At 35.0% G+C, this 12,851-nt stretch overlaps 1 protein-coding gene across 1 annotated transcript in view; it reads right to left on the minus strand.

The window, feature by feature from the left end:
* Positions 1-6,691: 6,691 nt before the first annotated feature.
* Positions 6,692-12,851, minus strand: part of PJA2 (praja ring finger ubiquitin ligase 2) — a gene marked incomplete at both ends in the record, with an annotated part of 49,082 nt that continues 42,922 nt past the window's right edge. Inside the window, 3 exons of the mRNA XM_084233226.1 lie at positions 6,692-6,817; positions 9,025-9,146; positions 9,492-9,606. Of these exons, the coding sequence (XP_084089352.1) occupies positions 6,692-6,817; positions 9,025-9,146; positions 9,492-9,606 (363 nt within the window). The remainder of the gene's footprint in view (positions 6,818-9,024; positions 9,147-9,491; positions 9,607-12,851) is intronic.

Consider the following 12,851-nt stretch of genomic DNA (forward strand, 5'->3'; position numbering starts at 1 on the left):
TTATTTAGAAAATTTAAAAAATCTTTCAGGTGCTCTTTACTCAAGCGTGGGTCATAGCCAAGGTGTCCACTTGTGCTTCACTCATCATCCAATCTAGGCTAGAATTTGCTCTCCAGACAAAGTTGTGTAAACTCTCCATCTCTATCCTCCTTTGCCTTTAATAAGAATTTAAGACCGACATTCTGTAATGGTACCGAGCCCAGAGAACTGCAATATAGGGCTGAGAGAGCCTTGCTCCAGGTCAAGAAGAGGAATTATTTTATTTGTTGGGGCCAGAGATTGTTCTATGTGATGGCAGACAGTGGAAATCCTTAGAAGAGCTGCAATGCAGCATTCTTTTAACAAGAAAATGGGAATAAAATAGACAAATAGAACTATGACACTGCTTAAATTTAAAGTAACATTTAAGGATTGAAATAAAAAAGAAACCCTTTATCCAATGTGTATTTCTACTGATGAAATAATTTAGGGTAAGTTCTCTATTGTTTGGGATGTTTACAATTGTGGCAGTTGAATATCCTTCTTAAGGAAACCAAGATTTCTGGAAAGTCCAAAAGACTTTTGAAAAGGGTATCTAGTGGAATATAGATAGATGTCTGCATTAGTGAGATTTCACTGGTTGGAAAGGTAATAAAATGCCACCACCTCTCACGGATATGCAGGACAATTTAAAGATCTCAAATTATCAGGCAAAGATAGGAAGTTCTCCTCAGATCTTAATAATGACCAATGAACGTCATTGCCCAGGGCGTGAAAATTTTGGTTAGCAATGTATTACATAGGGCAAAAATGTCTGTAACAATTTGGCAAAAACAGTATGGCAAGCAAAAGCTAACAAAATATTTTTCAGATATTTGAATGAAGCTCATGTTCACTCCATTCTTAAAATCAGACTGCAACACAAACAATGTCCTTAACTATTAATATAGGCGAGGCTGTTGCTATGCAGAACAGTGGCAAGAAGTGGAAGAGTCCTCAGGCTCTTGCCTAAGAACCAAGGCTCTCTGGCGAGCACTGGGCCTCTTATTTGCAAAATTGGAAAAATACAACCTACCTTGCAGATTCATTATGACAATTAGCTTTAAAGGTGTCTAATAGTACTTTCTACATGGGAACTATTCTTAAAATGTAAAAACAAGCTTATAAGTGACTCTTACTACTAACAAAGCTGTTACGGTCAAAGAAAAAGAAATTAAATGACTGGCAGATTATACAGATTGCATAACACTAACAGGTAATACTGTTCTGAAAATGTATAGACCTTTCCCCTCTTATTTTTATTATAAAAACTGCATTGAGGGCCTCCCCTGGTGGTGCAGTGATTGAGCGCTGGGTTGCGAAGCTGCCCGTAGCCTCTGCAGTGCCGGTTCCATCCCTGGCCACCGGCAAGGGCCCCACATGGCACGACAGACCTCTTCTGTCTCACCTGCTGCTCCGCTCAGCAGTGTGTTTGGTCAGTCTTGCCTGTTCTGTTCCCCAGTCTGGCTCTGGTGAATTCTCTCAACCTCCTGCGCTTCTGACTGTACCCAGTGCTTGTATAAATAAATAAATAAATCTTAAAAAAAAAAAAAAAAAACACTACATTGATTATAAACTTAAGAACACAAGATGGACTAAATTAGCACATACAGGAATGGAGCCTTCTTAGTAAAACTATTAACTTTTAGTTCTTTTGATTTAATGAAGTTCCAAATTCTCTCAACTCCTGAGAATTATGATGCTTTCAAGATTTTCATCTGAAATATTCATCAACCCTAAAAGATTGTGTTGATATCAAAAAGCAACAGAAAACAAGCATATTCCCATGACTTTGAATATCAACAAAGAACATTTTTTTCAAAACTTTATCTGTGCATAAATAGTAGTACTGAGCCTATCATTTAGGTTCATTAGAGAGAAAACAAAAGTGCAGTGATTAAGTGACCTGTCAAGGTCATGTTAATTTAAATATCTTATTTTTCTGAGATGGAAAAGGATATTTCAAAAGTTATAAAAGAATGACATTGACAATTTACTGAATTCTAGGGCAGATTAATAAACAGATGAGTACTTGGAAAAGATAGCAGTATGGTTTCACTAACGATGAGGCATTTCCAGCTAATTTCCTTTGTTGGTTTAATATATTAGCAGGCTGGGCTACTTCCACAGACAGTGCAAACCCTGCCAGTCAAACATGACAAAATTTCTTACAGTTTCCTTCTAGGAAAGATAGAAACATGAGCATGTAAGTGGTTGATAGCTGCTTCAATAACTGTACCTGGAGGTACAATACTGACTCACCTGGAGGTCAGTCTATCTAACAGCGTTCTGAAGAAGGTATTTCTGTTTCATATCAATAACTTGCACAAAATGACTATCTATCAAAGGCATGATTCATCAAAATTGTAACTGTTATAACGCTGAGAAAGAATGAAAATTCAAAGAGACCTTAATAAGCTAAATTTAGTAATGATGAATGTAGTCCTTTAATTAGTTTAAGAAACTGGGTAAGTTATTATTACAAGTGGACTTGGCTTACCTGCAGCCCCTGTGAAGTTCAGGAAGAGATGATGTTGTGAGGTGTTTGCCTTGAAATGCTGATGATAATATTAACATATACCAGTTATGATAGTCATATAAGAAAAATTTTGAATTTGGCCTCAATGCCAAATCTAGTTAACCCACCTAAGAATTGTATTTAGTTCTGAGCAACAGTTTAAAAATTGAAGAAGTCATTCATAGGCTGGTCTGGGAGAGATGTCTTGTAAACTCAGAGAAAAGTGGGAAGCCTGAGAGAAGACAGAAGAGGTGGCCACACAGAAGAGATGAGACCTCTTTGTCTAGTTTCACATGGGTGCTTTTTATAGGGAAATGTGAGTGACATTCTGCTAACAATGAAGTTCATCCCTTGTAGGTAGCAGTGCTGAATGGCTCTAATTCTGGAAGCAGGGGTTGGAAGAAAATCATGTACAACATAATTATAAAAGGATTTGGGTCCAAAAGAAGAGATGTACCATTGTTTCTAGCTCTAACACTGTATTTTTCTCACATATGTGTTTATTCTGGGAATGGAGAATGAAAATTCTTAACTTTCTAAAGCTTCTAAACAAAATGAATAATTTTCTTATTTGATGTGGGCATAACTATCAGCATTCATTATACCCTTTTGAAATGGGTGTGATCTTTGAACCCTTTAGCAATCACAACAGTTAAATTTGATGATCCTCCACACTTGATTTGGGAAAACCCACTGAAGAGCAGCAGGACTCTGTCCTGGAACTTTGAGGTTCTTTGTAGTCCTTAGTCAGTGTGGAAACCAGGTTCTGCTGAATCCAGAGGATTGCAAAAATCATTAGGCAGGACAGGACAGAGACTACGCCTTCAGAGCCCTTCCAGAAGGAAGTCCATTGACCACTTCTGTACAACTGGCTTGCAAAGGGCCTTCTAAGTTCAAGGACTATAAAACCCATGTGCTCTGTAGCAGATTCCAGATTTCTTTAAGAGCTGTGTTCTTTGTCATTAACTCTAAATCTCCAGGGATTATATTACAAAAATGATATAATTGCACAATTAAATATTAGAAAAGACCACTGAGTATATCCTGTTTATTCTTTATGATTTACATGGAAAATGATGGATTGGGATTGTAGAACAACAGACCAATCATTACATTTAGACCTGGGCTTCTCAAAAACTTGCATCCATTTAAACAGTTCATATATATTTAACAGCTTATATATAAATCCAGATCACAAATAATCTTAAAGAGTTAGCTTAGAGATAAACAATTAAGAAACAAAAGAAAACCACATAGGATCTACCTTTAAATATCAGCATTCATATTACAATAAGAAAATGTTAAAAAAATAATTAGGTCCAGTCACTTAACATATATATAAAGAAATGAGAGAAACAATAGTTATATTCATACTTATTTCTAATTTACCTTCATATAGTCTCAACTTTTTCAAAAAGATCCAAGATGTGATAGAACAATATTTGTGTTCAAACTTGTCAGTCTCAGCTTATATCAACCTGTTACAATGAAAATCCTAAAACCTCAAGCATCTTTTTATAAAAAATGTTTAAGCCAACTCTAATTCAACTTTTTTTTCTTCATAGCAGCTGTTTTTAAATAGTGGGGAGCCAAGAATGAAGGATAGTAACAGATGGAAAGCAAAAAGTACAACAGCTATCTTAACTTCAGCTCTCAACACTGCTGGTTGAGTTTGGAACCATAACCTCTCAACAACTGGCATTAGTAGCTAAATCTTACCAGACAAAGAAGATATATTCTCTTTGGGACAGCTGCTATCTAGGAGAAAAAAACCAAGGTCCATTAATACTGCCTAAATATAATGTGTGGTTTTATTACTGAGAAATCTGCAGTAATGTCAGTTTAACCACTAAGTGTCACAACTGACCAATATTAGTTAAAGAAAACAAACAAACATACAAACAAACAAACAAACAAAACAAACAAAAAGTCACGCTAGCCACAGATTTCTGGAAACAAACAAATAGGAACCAAAAAAAATCACACTAACCACAAATTTCCACAATATACATATGAGAATTATTTTAATCTGATTTGACTCCTTGACACTAACTGATCAATGAAATACGGTATGGAAAGATCACAGAGTAGAAAACAAGCAAAGATTAGTTTATACAACAGTGACTATATACATCAGAAGGAAAACATGCTAGCTAATGCAACATTAAGGCCTGAATATAAGCATTTCCAAAGTCACAGAAGCCCCCGAGAACCCCTAAATTACAAAGTCACCACATTACGTGCATGCAATGTTCAGTTTTGTTTTACCCATAAAAGGATACACAGTATTTTGCTGTAAATACCAGACACATTTACAATATATGCAAAAATTAGAATGCAAGTGTTACATGAAGCCTCAAATGTGCCAACGGTGAAAATTCATTTATTTTAAAGAATGGAGAAAAGAGATGGAATATAAATATTCAAGAGAAATTATACAAATAAAGTATAATTTTGCATTGGGAAAGCACATAAATATTCCTTTTATGTGTACAAATGAAATTATAGATGTACTGCTTGGATGGATGTACACTCACTAAGTGCTTTTTTTCTTGCTCAAATGCATGTTTTAATACCCATCATCCTCTGGTGTTGCTATCGAATCACATCTGTAAGTTAAATATTACACCCATATTTGTACATACTTGCTTACTGGGTATGATCACCTAAAAACAGAGCAATCTTTATTTGGGGTTATAAAATTACAAAGATAACACTGTGAATCAAATTTCCATAAAAAATAATATGGATAGCCAATTTTCTCACTTTTATAGACGTCTGTGAACAGAATGCTTTTAGAAGGTATGAGAGACCAGGTTCTTTTTAATCTCTTAGAGAAAAGAAAATAAAAAAGAAACTATGTTACATATTCAGTTCTGTTCATAGTGTCACTAGGTTAGTCATATCATCTATACCTTTCTTACCATGGCTTAATCTGGCTTAATTTAATCTACCTGTTTTTATCTTAGTTCCAGGTGAATAATTTTAGCAAAATAAATTAGGGTAAAGAAAGAAATACTAATAATGTAGCATGAACAATCATTGTTCAGAAATACTTTAAAGAGATAAATTGTAATAGTAAGGTTTAGATATGGTATAAAAAGGTATGGTCAATCTGTCTTTACCTCATAAATTTTATGCTTTATACAAGTTAGTACAATTAACCTAGTTTTCTAAGGATTTAGAATTCCTTTTAGGATACAACAGAATGAGCATTTAAACATTTTACCATTTTCATACTTTCCAAAATATTTCAAAAAAAATTACCTTAAACTATGTCTAATATTTATTAAACAAGTGTAACATGAGTGTCCGTCACATACACATTCGCATATATATTTTAACCAAATAAAAAGTATTTCATAAAGTCATCTACTTCATCTCATATGCTGAGCTCCGAGCATACTGGTTGTTCATGTGCTTTACCAGCCTTCCCTGAAAGCACCAGCCATCGTAAAGCATTTGTATGTGTTATTCCTCTTCCTTTAAGCACACTCACCAATTAAAAAAATAATTTATTTTACTACCTAACCATTTCAGGAGTATTACATTTAAGGTTTTTAAAATTTTGTGACGCTCTACTCAGAATTTTAGCCTGTTTGGCATTCAAAAAAGTCCTAATTTTAAACAAAGAAGGGACAATAGACACCTTCCTAAAAAACCACTCAATATTATGAGCCAAAAGATTTTGATGTAGCAAAAGCAAAGGGACCAGGGAGAAAGCATGCTTTGGAATTCTTTTTATTTCCAACGAAACCAAATTTTACCACTGTTGCGATCACAGTCTTCACATTTGATGCAAATAGGAGAGCTCAATTATAATCACTTAGTGGCAGTACTTCAGACAAAACCAATAATGTGTGCCACAAAGATGATTATTTCTTCTGGGGAGATTTAATTGATAAGCTTGACTTTACAGTTAATATCAACAGATTCAACTAAAGAAAATGGATGCACTGCTTCAACATTCAACTTGAAATGTTTAGTACTTTCTGCAAACCTAAATTTAGTTTAGAAAGGTTAATATTCTCTTTCTAAACTATGGCATAGACTATACATAGCATTTAATATATTTATATATAATTATTTGCACATCAGATTTAGAAGGAATTTGCAGATTTACTTTGATAGACTGATCTCCTTCAAGTTTAAAGTTTAGGAGGCTTCTGCAGTACTGTCATTTGAAGGTGGGGCATCATGATCAGGCTCAGGGGGAGCAGCTGCAGAGGCTTCAATAACAGCAGGTGGGAAATGACGGCGGCACACAGGGCATGTTCCTGACTGGAGGGATTAAAAAAAAAAAAAAAACAAACTCAGGGAAAATAAAAGGTTTTAACTGCCACAAAAGTATCATAATAAAAAACAATGTGGCATTATTTTAAAAACAATCAAATAACTTTAAAACAAAAACAAATTTACTTCAAGCCCACACAACACTGAAAGGCAAAATTTTGATGCTATTTTTGATTCATCTGTATCAGACTCAATTTCCTTGAGAGTAAACACTGTTGCTGAAACATTTTTCGATTTTTTAGCTCACTCATCTCTCACATTAATTAAAAGTCAACTACACTTCCTGCCTCTGTGTTGGTGTGGCTAGTGAGGGTGTGCAAGGAGTCACAGAGCACTGCCTCATCAGACTTGGATTATTATTTAATCTATGATACTTATACTAGAGAAACAACAATCCCAATTAATTCACATATGTATTTCATATCAGTCTCTGAGGACCTCCAGCACAAGTACCACACTTAGTTTCACTTTAGTGTAACAGATTTGTCAAACAGATAGAACTCAGACCTTCTTTATAAGTCAATTATAAGCATTTATAAGTCTTTCTATCTCTTTTCAAAGTGATAGAGTTATCTGGGTGAATTCTAAATGATAATCAAATCAACCACATCTGAGAGGAAAGGCTGGCTAGGGAAAGTAGCTGTAATTGGGAGTATAACATTTTAAGACCATATCTGTTGATAGATTTTACCCTTGCAAATCTGATCTTCTGCCCAAAGAGTTCTCCCTGATAGAAAGCAAGATGAAGAAATCAGGCTGTTGAAGTTAACAAAGATATGTACTTAGGAACTTTCTCTCCAGAGGAAAGGCTTTGCTTCACACTAAGCTGTTTCCTGAGAGAGACTAGCGATTATAACCTTGGGTTACCACAAAGTCAATGACAATTCAGTGCTATACAATATACATAGTAGTTACAATGCAAAGTGTTAAATTTATTGAGTATTTATTGTACTCTTGCCATACAGATGGACCCTGATAGCAATGTCTGAGTCAGATGAGTCTGGTCTCAATCAACCACATACTAACGGTGTAAACCTGAACAAAGTAAGAGCAATGGAAAATGGGAGTAACAACACCAATGTGTCCTAGAATACTGTGAGGATTAAATGGGAAAAAACACAAGAAATCATTTAGCAGTGCAAGGTATATAGCAAATATACAAATATGAGAATATCTGAAGTCTGATATTATTGTGGGAGTTTAAAGAAAGGGGTTATGGCAACATCAAGGACAAAAAGAAGTAATTTAAAAAAAAAAATAAATAAAAATAAATAAAAAAAGAAAATTTCAAAAACAAACAAACAAACAAAAAAGAAGTAATTTAAGCTGGACCTACTTATCTTACAGATTACGGTACTGGGGAGAAGGTTACATTAGGTTATGCATAGGTAAGCAAATGTATAGAGGGTAAATATGAAGAGAGAGGCTGGGTGTTAAATCATAGAAGTCCTTAAAAGTCAAGGCACAAACTTTTAGATTTTATAAAGGAATAGTGAACACTTCTGCAGTGGAGTTTAGAGATTTTAAGTAGCGTCTGACAAAGATGAAGAAGAAACAGAGGGGAGAAACAGCAAAAAAAAAAAGAGAGAGAGAGAGAGAGAGAAACACGGGAAAAGAGGGGAGGGAGAAGGGAGGAAGGAGAGAAGAGGAAGGAACAGAGCTGGAAAAGGCGTGGTTGTAGGAAAAAGAGGCAGCTACACCATAAGAAAAAAGTTGGGAAAGTGATTCTAACTGAACAGATGTAAATACCCTTTATGCAAAAACAAAGTTCACAGAGAGATTATAGTAAAGCTTTTTCTCATAAATTATTCCAATATACTTAAAAATTGTAGGGCAAATGCTAAGGATGAAAATATGAACAGGAAAATACGTCATGTACAGGAGGTACATGACAGGTCATTAAATCTTTGTCATACACATTTTCAGAGATACCAATCTATATCAGCAGAGTATCTGCATATTGTTATAGAACTCTGAGTAGTGTCACAGGCTTCTGTGATTGAGATACTTTTTGAGAACATTCAATTTCAGGGATATGAGTAAAGATCTGTTTTTTTTTTAATATACTTTTTAACACAATTAAAAGACAGTACAAGAATGTAGCTAAACAAAATTAGCTTAAAAGATAGTAAGGTTATCATTAACTTCTATGAGAAACTCAGTATTAATTTTAAAAAAGTAAATCTAACACTTACCTTTTGTAGCCAAATTGAGACACAAGGTTTGTGAAAGAAATGGTGACAAGGTAACTCTGTTGCTATATCATCCTTAATATATTCGCTGCAACAGATTGGACAGCACTGTTCCTGACCAATAGCTGAAAACAACACATAAATTGAGCTATCAATCACATATGGCTCAATTTTGATAAAATTAAAAATAAATATATTAATTCATAGATGATACCTATAAAAGACAGAAAGAACCAGAATTTGATAAAACAAGTGGAAAACATGTTTCTGCCTAATACATGACAATTTGGAATTTAGTGAACATTGCTTTTGTAGAACATCTCTCCCAGCCTAACAAATGACAAATTAAAAAATATTTTTTTGGCAGAATGTAATCAAAGTTTCTAATAGCATTTTTCTTCTAGGTGCACTGGTAACATACACAAACATGCAATGTGTTATTTGAGATTCAAGATCAACTTTGCCCTTACCAGTGTGATCTTCAAGAACAAGGGTCTCTGGAAGACCATCAATGCTCTCCTTACTGGCTGGTGGATTGGCCACCTCAACATCCACTGCAAGAGACTCTAAATGTGCTAAGGCAGTCTGAAAAAGAAAAGTCAGCTCTTTGTTAAAAAACACTAGAAAAAGAGTAACAGAGAAGTAGAAAATTATTTTTGAAGGGGTATAACACGGTATCCACTACTGTTTTCTTCCTGTTAATTTCTTTTGCTTCAGTCTTTTGCCCTTTTGTCTCCTTCCAAAAAGAATCATCATCACATCACACCAACAAAAAACAAAAGGGGTCTCAACTTCCACATGTACAACAAAAATGTTCCTTGTTTTAAAGGTGATCTACATGCCCAACATATTTATAATTTCAAAAGAGCAGTTACCTCTTTTGGAGTCCAATTTTACCAGTTCATTAGTATTACCAGGTTATCTGGGCCGTGAACTTCATTTAGGAGTCCAAATGTCTGTATAAAGTTACTATTCTAACAAGGATGGAAAGAACACCAGATCATCAAACCATATGAGTAACCCTCACTCTTTTTCTAGCCCAATTAACACATCTGGCTATAACTAGATTAGAACTGTAAGTAGGCATACCTCATTTTACTGTGTTTCATTTTATTTGTGCACCACAGATATTGTGTTCCTTTACAAGACCCCCTACCATCAGAAACATTATGACTCACCATTAATGCTACAGACGGTTAGCACATTTTAGCAATAATTTTTTAAATTAATGTGTATACATTGTTCTTTTTTATAAACATAATGCTACTGCATATTTAATAGACTATAGTATAGTGTATACATAACTTTTATATGCACTGAGAACCAAAAATCTAATGTAACTTACTTTATTGAGATATGTGCTTTGTTGCAGTGGTATGGAACCAAACCTGCAACATCTCCAAAGTGTGCCTATATCGCAAGACCCAAAAGGAGGGGCCAACTCAAGTATCCATCATTTAACTCAACTTAAAATACAAGATTATTAAAAATAACTATAGCTACAATAGTCAATTAATATACAATATAAAAACAGGCAAACTGTGATATCAAAAATATAAAAGGGGGAAATAAAAGAGCAGACTTTTTGTATATAATCAAAGTTAAGCATTATGACCATAAAACAGTGTATCTATACACTGAAAGATGTTTTAAGTAAGCCTCACAGCAAGCAGAAAAAAATTCTACATTAGAGACACAAAAGAAAGCAGCAAGAGGAACAAAGTAACTAGAAAACATCTGATGGCATTAGTAAGTCCTTATGGAACAATAATTACTCTAAATGTAAGTGTACTAAACTTTCAATCAAAGGCATATAGTGGATGGATGGATTAAAAAATAAGATCCAGTTGTAGACTGCCTACAAAACTCATCTCAGCTTTAAGGACACATATAGGCTCAAAGAAAAGGGGTGGACAAAAATATTCCATGCAAATGGAAACTAAAAGCAGTCGTGGATAGTTATAATTATATCAGACAAAATAGACTTTAAGCCAAAACAGTAACAAGAGACAAAGTATTACTCATAATCATTATGAATATATAATAATCATAAATAAATATCACACAATATTGGAGGACCAAAATATATTAAGCAAATAAAAAGATCTCCAATGAGATTAGACAATAGTAGAGTAGCAGTAAAGGACACCAATACTTTACTTTTAACAATGGGCATGTTATCCAGAGAAAATAAAAAAAAGGAACACTGGACTTGAAATACATTTTTTTAAAGATTATTTATGCATACAAGAGCTGGGGTGTAGGCCAGAGATGCAAGAGGGTGAGAGGCTTCACCAGAGACAGAATGGGGAGCAGCAGAACAGGCGGACTGACTGAAATACACTGCTGAGGGGAGCAGCGGGTGAAAGAGGAGAGGTCTGTTGCACCATGTGGCTTAGCTCCCTGGCCAGGGACTGAACTCGTGCAGCACTGGCTGCCAAGATTTGCACCACCCCTTGCACCACCATGGAGGCCCTTGAATTACATTTTTGATAAGATGGGCCTAACAGACAAATACACATCTTATACAGCAACAGCAGAATACATATTCTTCTCAAGTACATATAGAGTATTCTCCAGGATGGATCAACAACAGGTTAAAAACATTTGTAAGCAAATTTAAGAAGGCTAAAAGCCATACTAAATATTTTTTCCAACCAAAAATGCGAAGATACTAAAATTAACAGGAAGAAATCGCAAAGATTCACAAAGAACTGCAAATTAGACAACACACTTCTGAACAAAGTGAGTAATCAAAAGTAAAACCTAAAAGTATCTTGAAACAAAAAATAGAAATACAATATACCAAAACATGGAAATAAGTAAAAGCAGTTCTAGGAAAGTCTTTTATAGCAACAAACACCTGCATTAAGAAAAAAAAAGACATCTTAACACTTCATGAAACTAGAAAAAGAAGAACAAACTAAGGCCAAGGCCAGAGTTGGCAGAATGAAAGAAGTAACAATGACAAGAACAGAAATAGAGACCAGAAAAGATCAACACTAATGCAGTTTTTTTAATTTTTAAAAATTCATTTTCTTACATAGTTAATTTTTGTACAGTATTTGATTTCTCCCCACAGCTGTAGTTCCTGTAGTTCTCCTGCCACCACAGCACTCTTGATCCATCACCACAGTCCCTTGCGTAAGGCAGTTTTTGAAATGATGATGCCAGGGGCAAGGGAAAGTAGACAATGGGGAGTTATGGTTTACAATATGAATGTATTTCATTCCAGTTAATGGAATGCTCAAAAATGGTTAGAGGTAAATTTTATGTCATGAACATGTTATCACAATAAATATACTGTGATAGATAAATTCAATCTTTCAGACTGAATGAAAATTCTGCCTGACAGTTAGAATTGCGCTGTCTTGGATGGCAATTAAGCTTCTGTATCACTTTAGGATATAGCCAATAATATCTTTCTAAAATGGATACTAGATGGGCCTCCCTGGTGGCGCAGCGGTTGAGCGCTGGGTTGCAAAGCTGCCCGCGGCCTCTGCGGCGCCGGTTTGATCCCCGGCTGCTCCCCAGCCACCGGAGGAGGGTCCCACATGGCGCGCAGACCTCTCCTGCCGCCCGCTGCTCCCCTCAGCAGTGTACTTCTGCCTGCTCTGCTCCCCGCTCTGGCTCTGGTGAATTCTCTCACCCTCCAGCGCATCTGACTGTACCCAGTGCTTGTACAAACAAACAAACAAATAAATGAATTAATAAAATACATGCCTCTTTAAAAAAAAAAAAGTCCATGTCTTTAAAAAAAAAAAAATAAATAAAATGGATACTAGATGACTTACAATAAATGATAGGGCAAAGAACAAAGCAAAGAAACT

The sequence above is a fragment of the Talpa europaea genome (assembly GCF_964194135.1).
Source record: "Talpa europaea genome assembly, chromosome: 5".
NCBI lineage: Eukaryota > Metazoa > Chordata > Mammalia > Eulipotyphla > Talpidae > Talpa > Talpa europaea.